This window comes from Oncorhynchus nerka, linkage group LG22 (assembly GCF_034236695.1).
Source record: "Oncorhynchus nerka isolate Pitt River linkage group LG22, Oner_Uvic_2.0, whole genome shotgun sequence".
NCBI classification, from domain to species: Eukaryota; Metazoa; Chordata; class Actinopteri; order Salmoniformes; family Salmonidae; genus Oncorhynchus; species Oncorhynchus nerka.
In genome coordinates this window covers 76,409,709-76,434,613 of record NC_088417.1, presented here as the reverse complement: position 1 = coordinate 76,434,613, position 24,905 = coordinate 76,409,709, and the positions used below count along the sequence as shown (strand labels likewise).

The following is a 24,905-nucleotide window of genomic DNA, read 5'->3' as shown; positions in this document are numbered from 1 at the left end:
TTCCCCAGTGTCTCCCCCCACCCCTCCTCCTCTTCTTAGTGAGGCCAGAGTGAGACTGCCTCTCAGAGATTCTTGTCTTTCCCTGTGGGCCATGACTGTTTACCGATGTATTCCCTCTGTAAGAGACTCCCCATCTGTACAGAGAACTTATGTACCTCCTGTCTCAGACAGACAAACCAGAAGAGTGAATAATATGGCTATGTAAAACTACAGCAGTGCTTTGATAAAAAAAAACACTCTCCAGCTACAATCTCCAGCTCGATACATTTTTCTGTATCTACAACATTTACATGGGATACATGTGAACACTATGCAGATGTTGACCTTAGGATGTTTAAAGGGGCAACTACATTGTTTAAAAGAGAATTAAGAAAACTGAGATAATTAAAACAACAAAAACTAAATCACAACCAGTTCAGAAATATTGTCCTTTCTCCAAAGTTTGTTGAGTGCATTGAAACCATCAGAAAACACAAAACAAAGACTAAAATTAGGATACTGAAAACAATTACTGAAAACATTTTATATTTTGGCATCAGGTAGAAACAGCAGCTGGTTTGGATTTGTAAAAACAGGGTCATTGGTTACAAAGTTGCCTTGTTGTTACTGTGCTTCTCACTGAAACTGGCATTCTATATATGTTTTAGCAAGGAAACAATGTTTCTGCCTTGTATAAACACTGTCTAAACAAACAATGTATCTAGCATAAACTGGGACTGAGGCCTATTAAATATACATTTAAATGTGAGGCCAACTGTTCCTAGAGCTACAGTATACACACTTTTTCTCCAGCTCAAGCCACAAGACTTAATCACATTTCTCTGCCCTGTGGATTGTTCTAAAAGTGTTGGATATTCCAAGGTGTACAATGCCTTCAGGCTATGCTCAAACCCTACTCCTCAACCAAGCACTCTGGTCTCTGGGCCACCCCAACCCTTTGGGGGTCAGCTCCCGCTCAGCCCAGTCAAAACTCTTCTCTGTCCTGTCACCCCAATGGTGGAACGTGTTTCCCCCTGAAGCTAGGACAGGAGAGTCCCTGCCCATCTTACAAATACGTCTGAAACCCTACCTCTTCAAAGAGTATCTTAAGTAAGACATCTCAGTCGTATTGTCCCACCAAGCTATCTTAAGAGGAATACACTAACTACTGCATAAGAGCTTCTGCCAAATTACTACAATGTACAATGTTGTTTAGTGCAAAGCAGAGCAGGGGAATAGTGTTGCATTGTCATTGTTAGGTGAGCTGAGCTGCAACAGAACAAAACAGAGGACACTCACATCAGCCAAGCTGTTGTCATAGCGCTCAGGACACGGCTGTGACCTTACTGCGGGGCGCTCGCTGCTGCAGTCCATCGTCATAGTGAAAGCGTCGTAGTGACGTGCCACATTGGATTGTGGGAAAAGGGGGTCGGACACTGAGATAAAGCCAGTGTGGGACATGGAACAGGAGAGTGGTGCAAAAGGTTGTCAAGTTTCACGGAACAATAAGAAACGAGCAGAGCTAATGAGATGGATTAGGTATAGATGAGCGTAAGGGATGACAGAATGGAGTGGAATGGAGTGTAAAAACAGTGGTAGTTTGAATGAGAGAGAAAGGGAGATGGATGTAGGACAGAGAGGTGAGCGTAGTGGCGTCACACTGCTACAGGGGGCCAGGATGTCTATGTATAGAGTAGAGACTGATACACTGTGGAGAGAGCTGGGAGGAGATACTCCGTAGCTGTTACTGTGAATGACCTCTCTCAAAGGAAGGTAAGAGAAACTCACGTTTTGTTTCTCTTAATCTCGTTTTTTTACTGGATATCAATGGCAGCTTTGTGGTTATGAATAGATGACTTAGCGCATGTTGTTTTGAATTAGTTGAAGACAAAAATGATGACAAAGTCTGAGTGCTCAAAGAGAGGAAGTGTATACTGCAGGGCTGCTGTGAGTCTAATCAGTGCCTCTGTCTGACTCTTCTGTTGAAGTGGAGTGAATGCCTGTGCTCTCAGCCGAGGCAGAGAGGATAGAGGACAGTGCTGAGGACAGGTCCCCAGAGGCCGTCTCGGGCCCCCAGTCCATAAACAGATGTGTCCTTGTCCCCAGTCCCCACTGAGAGAGCGCAGCCACTCAAGTGGCAAAGCAGGTCCAAACAATAGTGACAAATGTAAAGCTAAATATTGGCTTTATCTTCTCAGTAATAAAAGGCCCATGAAATTGATTTAATGCTGCAGCGCCTCTCTTGGGCAGCTTCTTACCGCCTGAACACAAAACAAAGAGCCACAGCGATCTATTAATTAACCCACCTAATCCTGAAAAGTTAATCTCTCTCCACAACTTTGCCTGCCACTAACTTTGAAGCCACAGGGTCAAATGGCAGGGAGGGGAAGATACAGTACTTAGGAAAACAGAGCGAGAAAGAGAAAAGAGTGTTGACTCCAGCAGGGCTCTTCTGCACGGCAACAGCGGGGCTGGCGTTTATGGAGAGGCAGGGATGTGTAACCGTCATTAAGCATAACATCCGAGCTGAGTTGTGTTTTTCAGAAGAGATTAAAGAGAGGGTTAGAATATCAAAAGTGTTATTTGAATCAGGGCCGTCTTAGACTTGAGGGAAATGGGGACTGTTTGTGAAAAGCTTTCCGTCTATCTGCTTCTCAGTGTTAGAGGTGTCACTACAGACCCTGGTTAGATTTCAGGCTGTATCACAACCAGCCGTGATTGGGTGTCCCACAGGGCGGCGCACTAAGGTTTAAAAACTGTAAGGTTTAAAAAAGTTTTCCAGAAAACCTGGTTGTAGGATTCTGCATTTCCTGCTTATTTCCTTCTGTTTCTGTGAATCTTCCAACTGGGATTTCTGGAAATTGAAAACCTGGGAATTTTGGGGAAGTTACCAGAATTTTGCAACCCTACCCATCACACACACACGTCTGAGCTGTGAGCTATGTTTCCTGTAACGGCAGGTCTTTGCTTCTCGCCCACCTTACGGTCCCAGCACGACGGCACACTAACATTCTCGCTCATGCTCACATTGTGTCTGCAGAGGTGTGAGTTACATAATTGAAAACCAATGTGTTTTTCTCCTCTGCGGTTCCTCTGACCTGCCCTCTTGCCTCCTCCCACCTCCCCCTTGCCTCACCCTCATCAGTCTTTTTGTGAGCCCCTCTGGGCAGAACTGCAGGGGGACACTGGCCCAGAAAATAGGTCACACCTTGGTGGTCTTCTCACCTCGACAGTATCAGAAAAACACTATCGACTTCCTCCGGAGAGGACTCAACACGTCCCCTGTGTGTCTGTCCGGCTGCTTCCCCTGGAACATACACACACAGTACACAAACACAGAATACAACACATAGAGAACACAGAACATATCACACACAACCCAACACAGAACACACACACATAACACAGAACACACACAGTACACAAACACAGAATACAACACATAGAGAACACAGAACATATCACACACAGTACACAAACACAGAATACAACACATAGAGAACACAGAACATATCACACAGTACAAAACACAGAATACAACACAGAACACACATATCACATAACACAGAACACACACAGTACACAAACACAGAATACAACACATAGAGAACACAGAACATATCACACACAACCCAACACAGAACACACACACATAACACAGAACACACACAGTACACAAACACAGAATACAACACATAGAGAACACAGAACATATCACACACAGTACACAAACACAGAATACAACACATAGAGAACACAGAACATATCACACACAGTACACAAACACAGAATACAACACATAGAGAACACAGAACATATCACACACAGTACACAAACACAGAATACAACACATAGAGAACACAGAACATATCACACACAACCCAACACAAAACACACACACATAACACAGAACACACACAGTACACAAACACAGAATACAACACATAGAGAACACAGAACATATCACACACAGTACACAAACACAGAATACAACACATAGAGAACACAGAACATATCACACACAACCCAACACAGAACACACACACATAACACAGAACACACACAGTACACAAACACAGAATACAACACATAGAGAACACAGAACATATCACACACAACCCAACACAGAACACACACACAGAACATATCACACACAGTACACAAACACAGAATACAACACATAGAGAACACAGAACATATCACACACAACACAACCCAACACACAACACATAACACAGAACATATCACACACAGTACACAAACACAGAATACAACACATAGAGAACACAGAACATATCACACACAACACAAAACACATAACACAGAACATATCACACACAGTACACAAACACAGAATACAACACATAGAGAACACAGAACATATCACACACAGTACACAAACACAGAATACAACACATAGAGAACACAGAACATATCACACACAGTACACAAACACAGAATACAACACATAGAGAACACAGAACATATCACACACAGTACACAAACACAGAATACAACACATAGAGAACACAGAACATATCACACACAGTACACAAACACAGAATACAACACATAGAGAACACAGAACATATCACACACAGTACACCAACACAGAACACACATAGAGAACACAGAACAGAACACAAACACACACAGTACACAAACACAGAATACAACACATAGAGAACACAGAACATATCACACACAGTACACAAACACAGAATACAACACATAGAGAACACAGAACATATCACACACAACCCAACACAGAACACAACACATAGAGAACACAGAACACACACAGTACACAAACACAGAATACAACACATAGAGAACACAGAACATATCACACACAAACACAGAATACAACACATAGAGAACACAGAACATATCACACACAAACACAGAATACAACACATAGAGAACACAGAACATATCACACACAACCCAACACAGAACACACACACATAACACAGAACACACACAGTACACAAACACAGAATACAACACATAGAGAACACAGAACATATCACACACAACCCAACACAGAACACACACACATAACACAGAACACACACAGTACACAAACACAGAATACAACACATAGAGAACACAGAACATATCACACACAACCCAACACAGAACACACATAACACAGAACACACACAGTACACAAACACAGAATACAACACATAGAGAACACAGAACATATCACACACAACCCAACACAGAACACACACACATAACACAGAACACAGACAGTACACAAACACAGAATACAACACATAGAGAACACAGAACATATCACACACAACCCAACACAGAACACACACACATAACACAGAAAATATCACATACAACCCAACACAGAGCACACACACATAACACAGAATCACACACACACACAACCCAACACAGAACACACACACATAACACAGAACATATCACATACAACCCAACACAGAGCACACACACATAACACAGAACACACACACACAACCCAACACAGAACACACACACATAACACAGAACATATCACACACAACCCAACACAGAACACACACACATAACACAGAACATATCACACACAACCCAACACAGAACACACACACATAACACAGAACACTTTCTGTTATGAAAAGATCAAGACCACATCTCTCTGGCTGACGAGCTGGCAGGGTAATTAGGAGATTGAATGTTCTCGTTAACAGTACGTTCCTGTCAGGATCATGTGGGCTGTTTGATTATGCAAAAGCATATTAGGGCCAGAGTGAAGAGTCAGGCTAGTCGTCAGGCCTAATGACATGCCATTTCTCTGTGTGAGATGGGGAGGGGAAGGGAGGGGAGGAGCAGCCATCTCTGGTGTCAGGCCCTGGGAAGGGACGAGTCTCTGTCAGCCAGAGATGGGTGTGTTCATTAGAGAGAGAGAGACTGTGCTGTAATTGCATCAATGCTCTAAAAGAGGCATAGACACACTGACTCCACTTGTTGCTTTAATTGCACACTGTAATGATGCTGGTATTAGTTCAATTGTTAGAGCACTGCACCGGTATACTGAGTAAATCAGTGGAAGTCCTAATCGGTGTATTTGAACACCATTTTAACATATTAACAGATTGACTCGGAAAGTCACAGTAAAACAACAAATGCAAATTTTCTTGCAATGAGTATTGATTGGATATGAACATGACAGTGAGAAGGATAGTTTCCAACCCCCCACAAAATGTCAAGGCTCAATTTGAGTGTCTGAAAATATTTTGATACCTTCACTCATGCATTCATGTGGCCAAAGCTGAATCATACACTAAAAAGAAAAGCTTCTTGGAGAACCCTTTAGGGGGAAACCGTATAAGTTCAAAGAACCCCTTTTAGTGGGTCCTCGAAAAACCTTTTTGAAGAACTTTTTGGGTTGATTCTTTAACTACCCCCCTTTGTGTAAATGTGATATCTATATTTTTTATTTTTTATATATATATTTTTTTTTTAAATATAAATTAGCAAAAGAAATTAAAAGCATTTTTTGCTTTGTTATTATTGGGTATTGTTTCTAGATTGATGAGGGAAAAAAACAATATAATACATTTTAGAATAAGGCTGCAACGTAACAAAATGTGGGAAGAGTCAAGGGGTCTGAATACAGACACAAAAAATGAGCAGTTCAGTCATCTGTACGCAATACAGCTAGCGTTCAGCATATTCTTATGGCCTACATATTCTCAGTCTACATATTCTCAGTCTACATATTCTTATGGCCTACATATTCTCAGTCTACATATTCTCAGTCTACATATTCTTATGGCCTACATATTCTCAGTCTACATATTCTCAGTCTACATATTCTTATGGCCTACATATTCTCAGTCTACATATTCTTATGGCCTACATATTCTCAGTCTACATATTCTTATGGCCTACATATTCTCAGTCTACATATTCTCAGTCTACATATTCTTATGGCCTACATATTCTTATGGCCTACATATTCTTATGGCCTACATATTCTTATGGCCTACATATTCTCAGTCTACATATTCTTATGGCCTACATATTCTCAGTCTACATATTCTTATGGCCTACATATTCTCAGTCTACATATTCTTATGGCCTACATATTCTCAGTCTACATATTCTTATGGCCTACATATTCTCAGTCTACATATTCTTTTGGCCTACATATTCTCAGTCTACATATTCTCAGTCTACATATTCTCAGTCTACATATTCTTATGGTCTACATATTCTCAGTCTACATATTCTCAGTCTACATATTCTCAGTCTACATATTCTCAGTCTACATATTCTCAGTCTACATATTCTTACCTCATTGTTGATTCATATCCATCGAATTGTGTCCATTTCCTGTTTTAGAATGATTGGCATAAATATGTAAAGATAGATGGTATCATCATAAAACAATATCAATGTAGATCATACAAGGGATAAACCTTAAATTGAGGAGATCTTTACATGTTTTAGTTAAGTGCCTGCACCTGTTGTCCTTTAAAATCTAAGTGTTTCAGTTGGGTTCCTGCAATGACCCCCACCAACTAAGGAGGTTCCTCAATGAACCCCACCTCCTATGGGGTTCTTGGAAGAACCTTTTGGGGTCCATTTTCAGTGCCAAGAACCCTAAGATTCTTTGAACAACTTTGCAGATCTTAGAAGAACCGTTGTTGAACCCCTCATTTTTAGAGTGTAGCAACTGGAAAATACAGGGGGACACATTACAGAACCACATCTCCCAGAGAGCAATGCTGTAAAGCTCTAAAGAAGCTGGTCTGTCCCCAGAGTAAAGCCGTTGACATCCCCTCCACGACACCCAGCTGAGATAGTCTCCCCACGCTAAATGGAAATATGGCACAGAGAACCTCCACCAAGTGGAGCTCACTGGCTGCTGCTAACTCAGTTAAGAGGCATGCACAACTGGGCCTGATCGAAACGATAGTGAGCGTTTTAAGGTGCCCTAATTATTTAATTTGAGTAAATGATTGTGCCCCCTCCCCCCTGTCAGTTTATCGACAGTGTGACCGGCCCAGCCCCCGGCCCAGCACAGCGTGTGTGTGTGCTGATAATTAGGCGAGTGAAGGCTCAGCATGGAAGAGAGGACCTCCCGCCTACCCTAACCTCTCACAAGATACAGTGTGTGTGAGTGAGTGATTGCATATGTGTGTGTGCACATACATGCGTGTCTATCTATGTGTATGTGCTTATGCACGCATCTTCACAAGTGTACCTCGCTCTCCCTCTCTCTCTGTATAAATGGTAAGGCTGTTTGTCTCTCTCTCTCTGTGTCTCTCCCTGTCTCTGTCTCTGTGTGTGTCTCTCTCTCTCCCTCTCTCTCTCTCTCTGTATAAATGAGAAGGCTGTTTGTCTCTCTCTCTCTGTGTCTCTCCCTGTCTCTGTCTCTGTGTGTCTCTCTCTCTCTCCCTCTCTCTCTCTCTGTATAAATGGGAAGGCTGTTTGTCTCTCTCTCTCTCTGTGTCTTTCCCTGTCTCTGTCTCTGTGTGTGTCTCTCTCTCTCCCTCTCTCTCTCTCTGTATAAATGGTAAGGCTGTTTGTCTCTCTCTCTCTGTGTCTCTCCCTGTCTCTGTCTCTGTGTGTCTCTCTCTCTCTCTCTCTCTGTATAAATGAGAAGGCTGTTTGTCTCTCTCTCTCCCTGTCTCTGTCTCTGTGTCTCTCTCTCTCTCCCTCTCTCTCTCTCTGTATAAATGAGAAGGCTGTTTGTCTCTCTCTCTGTCTCTCCCTGTCTCTCTCTATGTCTGTATAAATGGGAAGGCTGTTTGTCTCTCTCCCTGTCTCTCTCTCTGTGTCTCTCCCTGTCTCTGTCTCTGTGTGTGTCTGTCTCTCTCCCTCTCTCTCTCTCTGTATAAATGAGAAGGCTGTTTGTCTCTCTCCCTGTCTCTCTCTCTGTCTCTCCCTGTCTCTCTCTATGTCTGTATAAATGGGAAGGCTGTTTGTCTCTCTCTCTCTGTGTCTCTCCCTGTCTCTGTCTCTGTGTGTGTCTGTCTCTCTCCCTCTCTCTCTCTCTGTATAAATGAGAAGGCTGTTTGTCTCTCTCTCTGTCTCTCCCTGTCTCTCTCTCTGTCTCTCCCTGTCTCTCTCTCTGTCTGTATAAATGGGAAGGCTGTTTGTCTCTCTGTGTGCCTCTCTCTCACTCTTTATCCCCCTCTATCTCTCTGTATAAATGGGAAGACTATTTGTCTCTCTCTGTGTCTCTCTCACTCTTTCTCTCCCTCTCTCTATCTCTGTATAAATGGGAAGGCTGTTTGTCTCTCTGTGTGTCTCTCTCTCACTCTTTCTCTCCCTCTCTCTATCTCTCTGTATAAATGGGAGGCTGTTTGTCTCTCTCTCACTCTTTCTCTCCCCCTCTCTCTCTCTGTATAAATGGGAGGCTGTTTGTCTCTCTCTGTCTCTCTCACTCTTTCTCTCCCTCTATCTCTCTGTATAAATGGGAATGCTGTTTGTCTCTCTCTCACTCTTTCTCTCCCTCTCTCTCTCTCTGTATAAATGGGAGGCTGTTTGTCTCTCTCTGTCTCTCTCTCTCTCTGTATAAATGGGAGGCTGTTTGTCTCTCTCTATATCTCTCTCACTCTTTCTCTCCCTCTCTCTCTCTGTATAAATGGGAGGTTGTTTGTCTCTCTCTGTGTCTCTCTCTCACTCTTTCTCTCCCTCTCTCTATCTCTGTATTAATGGGAAGGCTGTGTATGTCATCCCAGAGCGTGCCGATAGAACACTAAAACACTGTGATGATCTCCTGCTGAGCAGCCTCTGGGTTCAACTAGCTTAGTCTGGGATGACAGTGAGTGACATGTTTCCTCTGTGTGCCCGCAGGTTTCCCGGCGACGGCGTACGGACCGGTGGCGGCAGCGGCGGTGGCAGCAGCGCGTGGCTCAGGTAGGGGGGCCCGAGGAAAAGGCGGCTACATGGCGTACCCACAGAACGCAGGGCCAGGTAAACTCTGCTCTGTCCATGTTCTGTGTGGCTGCTGCTCCCTCCAGCTTCTCCCACTCCTCTGCTTCTCCTTAGCACACCCATGGAGACATACTTTATGTAGTCCACACACATTGGAGCCCTCAACACTTCTTCTCCAATCCTAACACGGTCTAAGAATGACTCGCCAAAATATTTGGGTGTTTAGGACATAAAGTAGCTCAATCGATTTCGACCAAATTAGAAATGAGTGGCTGAATTCAACTTTTGTGTAGTTCTTCATTGGCGGTGTGATGCCATATGTCTGCCTTAGCCCTCGGTGACTAACACGGCTCCTCCAACCATAAAACTCACTGTACACACACATAGCACTGATTGATTAGCTAACAATGTACACACACACACACTTCTCCCTGTTTCTCACTCGTCATTGATTCAACAGTCAGCTACATTAACAGATCTGGCTCTGTCCTTCTCAATAACACTAAGCAATCAATAGCACTGAATAACAACCTTGGTGTTTGAAATTGACAGGCAGCATCCAAGCTCTAGGGAAGACTGTTTCTCTTAATCGGACTCAGGTCATCTGTCTCTGAGTTCTACAGTGCCTCCCGTTGGTGGAGCCTCTGGTATATGTGCTCGTGGTCCTGCAGTATGATCATGTGAATGTAAACCTCAAAGTCCTGATGAAAACTGTTTGGAAATATATCCTGACCCATCAATACACTCAGGCGCGTTCACCCACACACACACACACCCATTCTCTTCAGCGCAGGGAACACAGGAAGCCAATCAGATGTTATTTCTCTCCAATCAGGCCTCTTCAAAACAAGCAATCTGCCAGAGAATGAGGAGGTTTGAGATGCATGGGGCCCATCATGTACTGCTGTCAGATTGTAAAACAACTCTGGGTTGTCTGATAGGGGATGTATGAGGAGGAGGTGAGGACAGAGGTGTAGTGAGGTAATGACAGAGGATGTATGAGGAGGAGGTGAGGACAGAGGTGTAGTGAGGTAATGACAGGGGATGTATGAGGAGGAGGTGAGGACAGAGGTGTAGTGAGGTAATGACAGAGGATGTATGAGGAGGAGGTGAGGACAGACGTGTAGTGAGGTAATGACAGGGGATGTATGAGGAGGAGGTGAGGACAGAGGTGTAGTGAGGTAATGACAGGGGATGTATGAGGAGGAGGTGAGGACAGAGGTGTAGTGAGGTAATGACAGGGGATGTATGAGGAGGAGGTGAGGACAGAGGTGTAGTGAGGTAATGGCAGGGGATGTATGAGGAGGAGGTGAGGACAGAGGTGTAGTGAGGTAATGACAGGGGATGTATGAGGAGGAGGTGAGGACAGAGGTGTAGTGAGGTAATGACAGGGGATGTATGAGGAGGAGGTGAGGACAGAGGTGTAGTGAGGTAATGACAGGGGATGTATGAGGAGGAGGTGAGGACAGAGGTGTAGTGAGGTAATGACAGGGGATGTATGAGGAGGAGGTGAGGACAGAGGTGTAGTGAGGTAATGACAGGGGATGTATGAGGAGGAGGTGAGGACAGAGGTGTAGTGAGGTAATGACGGGGATGTATGAGGACAGAGGTGTATTGAGGTAATGACAGGGGATGTATGAGGAGGAGGTGAGGACAGAGGTGTAGTGAGGTAATGACAGGGGATGTATGAGGACGAGGTGAGAGAGGTGTAGTGAGGTAATGACAGGGGATGTATGAGGAGGAGGTGAGGACAGAGGTGTAGTGAGGTAATGACAGGGGATGTATGGAGGAGGTGAGGACAGAGGTGTAGTGAGGTAATGGCAGGGGATGTATGAGGAGGAGGTGAGGACAGAGGTGTAGTGAGGTAATGACAGGGGATGTATGAGGAGGAGGTGAGGACAGAGGTGTAGTGAGGTAATGACAGGGGATGTATGAGGAGGAGGTGAGGACAGAGGTGTAGTGAGGTAATGACAGGGGATGTATGAGGAGGGGGTGAGGACAGAGGTGTAGTGAGGTAATGACAGGGGATGTATGAGGAGGGGGTGAGGACAGAGGTGTAGTGAGGTAATGACAGGGGATGTATGAGGAGGAGGTGAGGACAGAGGTGTAGTGAGGTAATGACAGGGGATGTATGAGGAGGAGGTGAGGACAGAGGTGTAGTGAGGTAATGACGGGGATGTATGAGGACAGAGGTGTATTGAGGTAATGACAGGGGATGTATGAGGAGGAGGTGAGGACAGAGGTGTAGTGAGGTAATGATAGGGGATGTATGAGGACGAGGTGAGGACAGAGGTGTAGTGAGGTAATGACAGAGGATGTATGAGGAGGAGGTGAGAGAGGTGTAGTGAGGTAATGACAGGGGATGTATGAGGAGGAGGTGAGGACAGAGGTGTAGTGAGGTAATGACAGGGGATGTATGAGGAGGAGGTGAGGACAGAGGTGTAGTGAGGTAATGACAGGGGATGTATGAGGAGGAGGTGAGGACAGAGGTGTAGTGAGGTAATGACGGGGGATGTATGAGGACAGAGGTGTATTGAGGTAATGACAGGGGATGTATGAGGAGGAGGTGAGGACAGAGGTGTAGTGAGGTAATGATAGGGGATGTATGAGGACGAGGTGAGAGAGGTGTAGTGAGGTAATGACAGGGGATGTATGAGGAGGAGGTGAGGACAGAGGTGTAGTGAGGTAATGATAGGGGATGTATGAGGAGGAGGTGAGGACAGAGGTGTAGTGAGGTAATGACAGAGGATGTATGAGGAGGAGGTGAGGACAGACGTGTAGTGAGGTAATGACAGGGGATGTATGAGGAGGAGGTGAGGACAGAGGTGTAGTGAGGTAATGACAGGGGATGTATGAGGAGGAGGTGAGGACAGAGGTGTAGTGAGGTAATGGCAGGGGATGTATGAGGAGGAGGTGAGGACAGAGGTGTAGTGAGGTAATGACAGGGGATGTATGAGGAGGAGGTGAGGACAGAGGTGTAGTGAGGTAATGACAGGGGATGTATGAGGAGGAGGTGAGGACAGAGGTGTAGTGAGGTAATGACAGGGGATGTATGAGGAGGGGTGAGGACAGAGGTGTAGTGAGGTAATGACAGGGGATGTATGAGGAGGAGGTGAGGACAGAGGTGTAGTGAGGTAATGACAGGGGATGTATGAGGAGGAGGTGAGGACAGAGGTGTAGTGAGGTAATGACGGGGGATGTATGAGGACAGAGGTGTATTGAGGTAATGACAGGGGATGTATGAGGAGGAGGTGAGGACAGAGGTGTAGTGAGGTAATGATAGGGGATGTATGAGGACGAGGTGAGGACAGAGGTGTAGTGAGGTAATGACAGAGGATGTATGAGGAGGAGGTGAGAGAGGTGTAGTGAGGTAATGACAGGGGATGTATGAGGAGGAGGTGAGGACAGAGGTGTAGTGAGGTAATGACAGGGGATGTATGAGGAGGAGGTGAGGACAGAGGTGTAGTGAGGTAATGACAGGGGATGTATGAGGAGGAGGTGAGGACAGAGGTGTAGTGAGGTAATGACGGGGGATGTATGAGGACAGAGGTGTATTGAGGTAATGACAGGGGATGTATGAGGAGGAGGTGAGGACAGAGGTGTAGTGAGGTAATGATAGGGGATGTATGAGGACGAGGTGAGAGAGGTGTAGTGAGGTAATGACAGGGGATGTATGAGGAGGAGGTGAGGACAGAGGTGTAGTGAGGTAATGATAGGGGATGTATGAGGAGGAGGTGAGGACAGAGGTGTAGTGAGGTAATGACAGAGGATGTATGAGGAGGAGGAGGTGAGGACAGACGTGTAGTGAGGTAATGACAGGGGATGTATGAGGAGGAGGTGAGGACAGAGGTGTAGTGAGGTAATGACAGGGGATGTATGAGGAGGAGGTGAGGACAGAGGTGTAGTGAGGTAATGGCAGGGGATGTATGAGGAGGAGGTGAGGACAGAGGTGTAGTGAGGTAATGACAGGGGATGTATGAGGAGGAGGTGAGGACAGAGGTGTAGTGAGGTAATGACAGGGGATGTATGAGGAGGAGGTGAGGACAGAGGTGTAGTGAGGTAATGACAGGGGATGTATGAGGAGGGGGTGAGGACAGAGGTGTAGTGAGGTAATGACAGGGGATGTATGAGGAGGAGGTGAGGACAGAGGTGTAGTGAGGTAATGACAGGGGATGTATGAGGAGGAGGTGAGGACAGAGGTGTAGTGAGGTAATGACGGGGGATGTATGAGGACAGAGGTGTATTGAGGTAATGACAGGGGATGTATGAGGAGGAGGTGAGGACAGAGGTGTAGTGAGGTAATGATAGGGGATGTATGAGGACGAGGTGAGGACAGAGGTGTAGTGAGGTAATGACAGAGGATGTATGAGGAGGAGGTGAGAGAGGTGTAGTGAGGTAATGACAGGGGATGTATGAGGAGGAGGTGAGGACAGAGGTGTAGTGAGGTAATGACAGGGGATGTATGAGGAGGAGGTGAGGACAGAGGTGTAGTGAGGTAATGATAGGGGATGTATGAGGAGGAGGTGAGGACAGAGGTGTAGTGAGGTAATGACAGGGGATGTATGAGGAGGAGGTGAGGACAGAGGTGTAGTGAGGTAATGACGGGGGATGTATGAGGAGGAGGTGAGGACAGAGGTGTAGTGAGGTAATGACAGGGGATGTATGAGGAGGAGGTGAGGACAGAGGTGTAGTGAGGTAATGACAGGGGATGTATGAGGAGGAGGTGAGGACAGAGGTGTAGTGAGGTAATGATAGAGGATGTATGAGGAGGAGGTGAGGACAGAGGTGTAGTGAGGTAATGACAGGGGATGTATGAGGAGGAGGTGAGGACAGAGGTGTAGTGAGGTAATGACAGGGGATCTATGAGGAGGAGGTGAGGACAGAGGTGTAGTGAGGTAATGATAGAGGATGTATGAGGAGGAGGTGAGGACAGAGGTGTAGTGAGGTAATGACAGGGGATGTATGAGGAGGAGGTGAGGACAGAGGTGTAGTGAGGTAATGACAGGGGATCTATGAGGAGGAGGTGAGGACAGAGGTGTAGTGAGGTAATGATAGAGGATGTATGAGGAGGAGGTGAGGACAGAGGTGTAGTGAGGTAATGACAGGGGATGTATGAGGAGGAGGTGAGGACAGAGGTGTAGTGAGGTAATGACAGGGGATGTATGAGGAGGAGGTGAGGACAGAGGTGTAGTGAGGTAATGATAGAGGATGTATGAGGAGGAGGTGAGGACAGAGGTGTAGTGAGGTAATGACAGGGGATGTATGAGGAGGAGGTGAGGACAGAGGTGTAGTGAGGTAATGACAGGGGATGTATGAGGAGGGGGTGAGGACAGAGGTGTAGTGAGGTAATGACAGGGGATGTATGAGGAGGAGGTGAGGACAGAGGTGTAGTGAGGTAATGACAGGGGATGTATGAGGAGGAGGTGAGGACAGAGGTGTAGTGAGGTAATGACGGGGGATGTATGAGGACAGAGGTGTATTGAGGTAATGACAGGGGATGTATGAGGAGGAGGTGAGGACAGAGGTGTAGTGAGGTAATGATAGGGGATGTATGAGGATGAGGTGAGGACAGAGGTGTAGTGAGGTAATGACAGAGGATGTATGAGGAGGAGGTGAGAGAGGTGTAGTGAGGTAATGACAGGGGATGTATGAGGAGGAGGTGAGGACAGAGGTGTAGTGAGGTAATGACAGGGGATGTATGAGGAGGAGGTGAGGACAGAGGTGTAGTGAGGTAATGACGGGGATGTATGAGGACAGAGGTGTATTGAGGTAATGACAGGGGATGTATGAGGAGGAGGTGAGGACAGAGGTGTAGTGAGGTAATGATAGGGGATGTATGAGGACGAGGTGAGGACAGAGGTGTAGTGAGGTAATGACAGAGGATGTATGAGGAGGAGGTGAGAGAGGTGTAGTGAGGTAATGACAGGGGATGTATGAGGAGGAGGTGAGCACAGAGGTGTAGTGAGGTAATGACAGGGGATGTATGAGGAGGAGGTGAGGACAGAGGTGTAGTGAGGTAATGATAGGGGATGTATGAGGAGGAGGTGAGGACAGAGGTGTAGTGAGGTAATGACAGGGGATGTATGAGGAGGAGGTGAGGACAGAGGTGTAGTGAGGTAATGACGGGGGATGTATGAGGAGGAGGTGAGGACAGAGGTGTAGTGAGGTAATGACAGGGGATGTATGAGGAGGAGGTGAGGACAGAGGTGTAGTGAGGTAATGACAGGGGATGTATGAGGAGGAGGTGAGGACAGAGGTGTAGTGAGGTAATGATAGAGGATGTATGAGGAGGAGGTGAGGACAGAGGTGTAGTGAGGTAATGACAGGGGATGTATGAGGAGGAGGTGAGGACAGAGGTGTAGTGAGGTAATGACAGGGGATGTATGAGGAGGTGAGGACAGAGGTGTAGTGAGGTATTGACAGGGGATGTATGAGGAGGAGGTGAGGACAGAGGTGTAGTGAGGTAATGATAGGGGATGTATGAGGAGGAGGTGAGGACAGAGGTGTAGTGAGGTAATGACAGGGGATGTATGAGGAGGGGGTGAGGACAGAGGTGTAGTGAGGTAATGACAGGGGATGTATGAGGAGGAGGTGAGGACAGAGGTGTAGTGAGGTAATGACAGGGGATGTATGAGGAGGAGGTGAGGACAGAGGTGTAGTGAGGTAATGACAGGGGGTGTATGAGGAGGAGGTGAGGACAGAGGTGTAGTGAGGTAATGACAGGGGATGTATGAGGAGGTGAGGACAGAGGTGTAGTGAGGTAATGACAGGGGATGTATGAGGAGGAGGTGAGGACAGAGGTGTAGTGAGGTAATGACAGGGGATGTATGAGGAGGAGCGAGGACAGAGGTGTAGTGAGGTAAATGTTGACCTCACAGGTCTGTTGCAGACTAGGTAATGAGCCATAAGGGACTGTCTCAGCTCTGAGGTTCCAGACACCTGCAGCCCCGTAGTTTACTGCACACATTTTACATTTACATTTGAGTCATTTAGCAGATGCTCTTATCCAGAGTGACTCACAGGAGCAACTAGGGGTAAGGGCCTTACTCAAGGGCACATTGACAGATTTTTCACCTCGTCAGCTTGGGGATTCGAACCAGCGATCTTTAGGTTACTGGCCCAATTCTCTTAACCACTATGTTTCCTGTCGCACGCACGCACACACACACACACATACACACACACATACACACACATACACACACACACACACACACACACATACACATACACACACACACACACATATATACACACACACATACACACACACACACATACACACACACACATGGTAGATAAACAGGGTTGGTTGCTGAGGAAGACGCAGCATGTTTAAACATGACCTTCGTCTCAGCTAATCTCCCGCCCGTCTCCTCTCCGAGCTGCAGCGCCGTGCTGTTCCGGGGTGGACGGGTGCATCTCATTACCGCCCCGCCGCGCTCCTATTTACCCATACGCTTAACATCCCACCGAGCGAGCCTTATACCCCTGCCTCTGTCTTCTCTTCGCCACGTGGCTGGCTGCTCACTGGCGTCCCTGCCTGCTCCGCAGAGAGCCAAGGGTAAGTGAAAGACAGTCCCCTATCCCCAACACGGGGCTGTGTCACCCTTTTCTCCTCTCTGGCTCTGACAGCCCACGGCTTAATGACAGCGGACAGATGGACACCGCGCTCACATGGCCTCCCTCTCCGTGACAGGGCAGTGCTGCTGCTGATGACGGACAGGGTTTTTAACTCCTCCGTGAGGCCCTTTTATTTACTCTCTGACTAACGTAATCCCAAGGACTGGCCTCGCTATCACGCCATAACAATGTAGCCCTGAATGACAAGAGTGTAGTCAGAATGTTACTCCATGCCTCCCTTCCCAGTGTTTGTCCTTCTGTGAGAATGTATTTTTAAATTTTTTATTTACCTTTATTTAACTAGGCAAGTCAGTTAAGAACAAATTCTTATTTTCAATGACGGCCTAGGAACAGTGGGTTAACTGCCTGTTCAGGGTTAGAATGACAGATTTGTACCTTGTCAGCTCGGGGATTCAAACTTGCAACCTTTCGGTTACGAGTCCAACGCTCTAACCACTAGGCTACCCTGCCGCCCCTGTAATAGATGAGGAGCCTCTGTTACGGAGGTCATCTGAGAACATATTAGAGGATGGACGTATCGAATAGGATGACAGCCACTGATGAATGAAACGCCCTGGAGAAGTTATTGCTTTGTTGGTTTATTACTGGGATATAATCCATCGAGTTGATCAGTGAGGAGACAAAAGCAGTTGTTATTGATGGATCCTCTGTGGCTCTGTCATTCCTATGGACAGAGTGCTCGATCAGGAAATCTAGGGTCTGGTGCACTCTGACCTGACTTTATTGGGCTCCTGAACAATGGGATCAGCCGTTACGGTGAGATGCTCGATCACTGGATCGCTCCTCTGATCCTCCAATAGAAGGAGGTCACTCATCCGGAGTGCTGTCTTTTAGATTGGCTCATCATCCCTGGGGTCCTTATTGGAGGTGTGCAGGTGTGCTTTTCAACTTGTTGCTTTAGTTTCAAACAGTATTCTATGGGAGATTTCCACAGCCCCATAACTCTGCACTGTAGCAGATAAACATGCTGCATTACCATACCTTTGAATGCAGAGTGGCAGCATTGTTTCTGTTGCATCAGCCCCATCATGCACCTCTCTCCTAGAACTGAGGAGATGCGTGAATGTCATGTCAGCCTGGGGTTTAGGCCTTGTTGCCCTTCCCCTCTGATCTCCCCTCCTCCATCGCCTCGGTCCCACTCAACAGAGATATTTCTGCCTGCTCTGTCTCTCCTTCGGGCCCTTTCAGCTCCCTCCAGAGGAATGAGCTCTTATTATGTGCATCGGAAATGAGTGGGATGTTTCAGAGTCTCAGATGAGATGGCCGCTTCTTTTCTCAAGGCCTCCGCCTGTAAACCTGCATCGGGCATCGATCGCCATGGAATTTCTGCTGCCGAGCTCATTAGGGCCGAGGATGCTCTTTTGAGCTTTTATCTTCTTTTTTTCTTTTTTCTTCTTTATGTTTTGCTTACTCTACCTCTTAACTGTTAACTCTATATCTCACTCTCTTTCCCTCTCTGCTATTCTCTCTCTCTCTCATTTGCTTCCCCAACCTCTGCCTCCCCTTCTATCTCTCACCCTCACCCTTTCTCTCTCTCCCTGTCTCTCTCCCTGTCTCTCTCCCTGTCTCTCTCCCTGACTCTCTCCCTGACTCTCTCCCTGTCTCTCTCCCTGACTCTCTCCCTGTCTCTCTCCCTGACTCTCTCCCTGTCTCTCTTTCTAACTCTCTCCCTGTCTCTCTCCCTGTCTCTCTCCCTGTCTCTCTTTCTAACTCTCTCCCTGTCTCTCTCCCTGACACTCTCCCTGACTCTCTCCCTATCTCTCTTTCTGTCTCTCTCCGTGACTCTCTTTCTGTCTCTCTCCCTGTCTCTCTCCCTGACTCTCTTTCTGTCTCTCTCCGTGACTCTCTTTCTGTCTCTCTCCCTGACTCTCTCCCTCTCTTTCTGTCTCTCTCCGTGACTCTCTTTCTGTCTCTCTCCCTGACTCTCTCTCCTGACTCTCTCCCTGTCTCTCTCCCTGTCTCTCTCCCTGTCTCTCTCCCTGACTCTCTCCCTGTCTCTCTCCCTGACTCTCTCCCTGTCTCTCTTTCTAACTCTCTCCCTGTCTCTCTCCCTGACACTCTCCCTGACTCTCTCCCTATCTCTCTTTCTGTCTCTCTCCGTGACTCTCTTTCTGTCTCTCTCCCTGTCTCTCTCCCTGACTCTCTCCCTGACTCTCTTTCTGTCTCTCTCCCTGTCTCTCTCCCTGTCTCTCTCCCTGTCTCTCTCCCTGCCTCTCTCCCTGTCTCCCTCCCTGACTCTCTCCCTGTCTCCCTCCCTGACTCTCTTTCTGTCTCTCTCCCTGTCTCTCTTTCTGTCTCTCTCCCTGTCTCTCTCCCTGTCTCTCTCCCTGACTCTCTCCCTGTCTCTCTTTCTGTCTCTCTCCCTGACTCTCTCCCTGACTCTCTCCCTGTCTCTCTCCCTGTCTCTCTCCCTGTCTCTCTCCCTGACTCTCTCCCTGTCTCTCTTTCTGTCTCTCTCCCTGACTCTCTCCCTGTCTCTCTCCCTGTCTCTCTTTCTAACTCTCTCCCTGTCTCTCTCCCTGACACTCTCCCTGACTCTCTCCCTATCTCTCTTTCTGTCTCTCTCCGTGACTCTCTTTCTGTCTCTCTCCCTGTCTCTCTCCCTGACTCTCTTTCTGTCTCTCTCCGTGACTCTCTCCCTGTCTCTCTCCCTGTCTCTCTCCCTGACTCTCTTTCTGTCTCTCTCCCTGTCTCTCTCCCTGCCTCTCTCCCTGCCTCTCTCCCTGTCTCCCTCCCTGACTCTCTTTCTGTCTCTCTCCCTGACTCTCTCCCTGACTCTCTCCCTGTCTCCCTCCCTGACTCTCTTTCTGTCTCTCTCCCTGTCTCTCTTTCTGTCTCTCTTTCTGTCTCTCTTTCTGTCACTCTCCCTGACTCTCTTTCTGTCTCTCTTTCTGTCACTCTCCCTGACTCTCTCCCTGACTCTCTCTGTCTCTCTTTCTGTCTCTCTCCCTGTCTCTCTTTCTGTCTCTCTTTCTGTCTCTCTTTCTGTCTCTCTTTCTGTCACTCTCCCTGACTCTCTTTCTGTCTCTCTCCCTGACTCTCTCCATGACTCTCTCCATGACTCTCTCCCTGACTCTCTCTGTCTCTCTCTGTCTCTCTCCCTGACTCTCTCTGTCTCTCTCCCTGTCTCTCTCCCTGTCTCTCTCACTGACTCTCTCCCTGTCTCTCTCTCTCTGTCTCTCTCCCTGTCTCTCTTTCTGTCTCTCTCCCTGACTCTCTTTCTGTCTCCCTCCCTGACTCTCTTTCTGTCTCTCCCCCTGACTCTCTTTCTGTCTCTCTCCCTGACTCTCTTTCTGTCTCTCTCCCTGACTCTCTTTCTGTCTCTCTCCATGTCTCTCTCTCTGTCTCTCGTTCTGTCTCTCTTTCTGCCTCTTTCTCCCTGACTCTCTCCCTGTCCTTCACCCTGTCTCCCTCCCTGTCTCTCTTTCTGTCTCTCCCCCTGTCCCCCCCTCTCTCTACCTTTCCCTGTCAATATTTCTCTCTCTGGCTACCTTTCCCTGTCTCGCTCTCTCTCTCTACCTTTTCCTGTTTTGCTCTCTCTCTCGCACTACTTTTCCCTGTCTCACTCTCTCCCTTTCCCTCTCTCTCTCTCTCTCTTTACCTTTCCCTGTCTCGCTCACCTCTCTCTCTCTCTACCTTTCCCTGTCCTCTCTCTCTCTACCATTCCCTGTTCTTCTCTCTCTCTCTCTACCATTCCCTGTTCTTCCTTCTCTCTCTACCTTTCCCTGTCCTGTCTCTCTCTCTACCATTCCCTGTCCTTCTCTCTCTACCTTTCCCTGTCCTGCTGTCTCTCTCTCTACCTTTCCCTGTTCTTCCCTCTCTCTCTACATGTCCCTGTCCTCTCTCTCTCTACCATTCCCTGTCCTTCTCTCTACCTTTCCCTGTCCTGCTCTCTCTCTCTCTACCATTCCCTGTTCTTCTCTCTCTCTACCATTCCCTGTTCTTCTCTCTCTCTCTACCTTTCCCTGTCCTGCTCTCTCTCTCTCTCTACCATTCCCTGTTCTTCTCTCTCTCTCTACCTTTCCCTGTCCTGCTCTCTCTCTCTACCTTTCCCTGTTCTTCTCTCTCTCTCTCTCTACCTTTCCCTGTCCTGCTCTCTCTCTCTACCTTTCCCTGTCCTTCTCTCTCTCTACCTTTCCCTGTCCTTCTCTCTCTCTACCTTTCCCTGTCCTGCTCTCTCTCTCTCTACCTTTCCCTGTTCTTCTCTCTCTCTCTCTCTACCTTTCCCTGTCCTGCTCTCTCTCTCTACCTTTCCCTGTCCTTCTCTCTCTCTACCTTTCCCTGTCCTTCTCTCTCTACCTTTCCCTGTCCTTTCTCTGCCTTTCCCTGTCCTCTCTCTCTACCGTACCCTGTCCTGCTCTCGCTCTCTCTACCATTCCCTGTTCTTCTCTCTCTCTCTACCTTTCCCTATCCTCTCTCTCTCTACCATTCCCTGTTCTTCTCTCTCTCTCTACCTTTCCCTGTTCTTCTCTCTCTCTACCTTTCCCTGTCCTTCTCTCTCTCTGTCTTTCCGTGTACTCTCTCTCTGCCTTTCCCTGTCCTTCTCTCTCTCTGTCTTTCCCTGTCTTCTCTCTCTCTCTACCTTTCCCTGTCCTGCTCTCTCTCTCTCTACCTTTCCCTGTTCTTCTCTCTCTCTCTCTCTACCTTTCCCTGTCCTGCTCTCTCTCTCTATCTTTCCCTGTCCTCTCTCTACCTTTCCCTGTCCTCTCTCTCTACCTTTCCCTGTCCTCTCTCTCTCTACCATTCTATGTTCTTCTCTCTCTCTCTCTACCTTTCCCTGTTCTTCTCTCTCTCTCTCTCTCTCTACCTTTCCCTGTCCTCTCTCTCTACCTTTCCCTGTCCTCTCTCTCTCTACCATTCCCTGTTCTTCTCTCTCTCTCTCTACCTTTCCCTGTTCTTCTCTCTCTCTCTCTCTCTCTCTACCTTTCCCTGTCCTTCTCGCTCTCTACCTTTCCCTGTCCTTCTCTCTCTCTACCTTTCCCTGTCCTTCTCTCTCTCTGCCTTTCCCTGTCCTTCCCTCTCTCTGCCTTTCCCTGTACTTCTCTCTCTCTCTGCCTTTCCCTGTCCTCTCTCTACCTTTCCCTGTTCTTCTCTCTCTCTCTACATTTCCCTGTCCTCTCTCTCTCTCTACATTTCCCTGTCCTCTCTCTTCCTTTCCCTGTCCTCTCCCTCTACCTTTCCCTGTTATTCTCTCTCTCTACCTTTCCCTATCATTCTCTCTCTCTACCTTTCCCTGTCCTCTCTCTCTCTCTTCCTTTCCCTGTCCTCTCTCTCTACCTTTTCCTGTTATTCTCTCTCTCTACCTTTCCCTGTCCTTCTCTCTCTCTACCTTTCCCTGTCCTCTCTCTCTCTACATTTCCCTGTCATCTCACTCTCTACCTTTCCCTGTCCCTCTCTCTCTCTACTACCTATCCCTGTCCTTCTCTCTCTCTACCTATCCCTGTCCTTCACTCTCTACCTTTCCCTGTCCTTCTCTCTCTCTCTACCTTTCCTTGTCCTTCTCTCTCTCTCTACCTTTCCTTGTCCTTCTCTCTCTCTCTACCTTTCCCTGTCCTCTCTCTCTCTACCATTCCCTGCTCTTCTCTCTCTCTCTACCTTTCCCTGTCCTTCTCTCTCTCTCTACCTTTCCCTGTCCTTCTCTCTCTCTACCTTTCCCTGTCCTTCTCTCTCTCTCTACCTTTCCCTGTCCTGCTCTCTCTCTCTCTCTCTCTCTCTCTCTCTCTACCTTTCCCTGTCCTTCTCTCTCTCTCTCTACATTTCCCTGTCCTGCTCTCTCTCTCTCTACCTTTCCCTGTCCTGCTCTCTCTCTCTCTCTCTCTACCTTTCCCTGTCATTCTCTCACCCCTCTTTTCTCTTCTCTGTCTGCCACACCCTCCTTCCCTTGTGAGTAAGTGGTTGTCAGTAAGACTCAGTGGGAGCGGATCAGTCTCGTCAGCTGAAGAGACTCATTACATGTCTGGTTCTCCTGGCCAACAGTCCCTTGGTACACAATAAGTGCATTGTGCTGAAGGTTAACGTGGCTTTAGTTCCCTCCAATATTATTTCTGGAATAAGCACATCTCTCAGGGCCTTTTCTATGGCCAATCAATGCTGTCTTTAGGCCCCCAGTGACCTGTGAAACACTGAGGATATGCTTTAATGTGACCTTTCCCACTGCACAGTGCACAGTATAATGCTTTGGTAGTCATATTTCTATGCCTGAAATGGACCCCATACTGTATAATAGTGCTATTAAGCAGCACCTGCTAGTGTAACATGTTGTTTTCAGAGGGAATTAAACAGTGAAATATGTTTAGGGATGTGTTGTTTTCAACATACACAATTTACACCCTGTAACATTGTTTTTGAAAGAAAGGCACATTTTCCGTCCATTAAAATAACATCAACTTGATCAGAAATACAGTGTAGACATTGTTAATGTTGTAAATGACTATTGCAGCTGGAAACAGCAGATTTTTTATGGAATATCTACATAGGCGTACAGAGGCCCATTATCAGCAACCATCACTCCTGTGTTCCAATGGTACGTTGTGTTAGCTAATCCAAGTTTATCATTTGAAAAGACTAATTGATCATTAGAAAACCCTTTTGCAATTATGTTAGCACAGCTGACAACTGTTGTCTGATTAAAGAAGCAATAAAAACTGGCCTTCTTTAGACTAGTTGAGTATCTGGAGCATCAGCATTTGTGGGGTTGATTACAGGCTCAAAATGGCCAGAAACAAACAACAACAACTCTTCTGAAACTATTCTTGTTCTGAGAAATTAAGGCTATTCCATGCAAAAAATTGCCAAGAAACTGAAGATCTCGTACAACGCTGTTTACTACTCCCTTCACAGAACAGCGCAAACTGGCCCTAACCAGAATAGAAAGAGGAGTGGGAGGCCCCGGTGCACAACTGAGCAAGAGGACTAGTACATTAGAGTGTCTAGTTTGAGAAACAGACGCGTCACAAGTCCTCAACTGACAGTTTCATTAAATGGTACCCGCAAAACACCAGTCTCAACGTCAACAGTGAAGAGGCGACTCCGGGATGCTGGCAGTTTTCAGCTGTGGTAACATAATTGCAAAAGGCTTTTCTAATGATTAATTCGCCTTTTCAAATGATAAACTTGGATTAGCTAACACAATCTGCCATTGGAACACAGGAGTGATGGTTGCTGATAATGGGCCTCTGCACGCCTATGTAGATATTTCATATAAAATCTGCTGTTTCCAGCTGCAATAGTAATTTACAACATTAACAATATCTACAATGTATTTCTGATCAATTTGATGTTATTTTAATGGACAAGAAATGTGCTTTTCTTTCAAAAACAAGGACATTTCTAAGTGACCCCAAACTTTTGAACGATAGTGTACATCTGTG

The 24,905-nt window shown here is 46.9% G+C and overlaps 1 protein-coding gene across 16 annotated transcripts in view; it reads left to right on the top strand.

Moving 5' to 3' along the window:
* Window positions 1–24,905, top strand: part of LOC115105761 (RNA-binding protein Musashi homolog 2) — a 392,467-nt gene that overhangs the window by 338,588 nt on the left and 28,974 nt on the right. For 10 of the 16 annotated variants that reach the window (XR_003859911.2, XR_003859910.2, XM_029628118.2 and 7 more), the window contains exon 11: window positions 9,811–9,930. Coding sequence is in view for 14 of the 16 variants with exons in the window: in XM_029628118.2 (XP_029483978.1) it covers window positions 9,811–9,930 (120 nt within the window). In the remaining 2 variants the exon portion in view is untranslated. The remainder of the gene's footprint in view (window positions 1–9,810; window positions 9,931–24,905) is intronic. The other 6 variants (XM_029628126.2, XM_029628121.2, XM_029628122.2 and 3 more) reach the window with 1 other exon arrangement.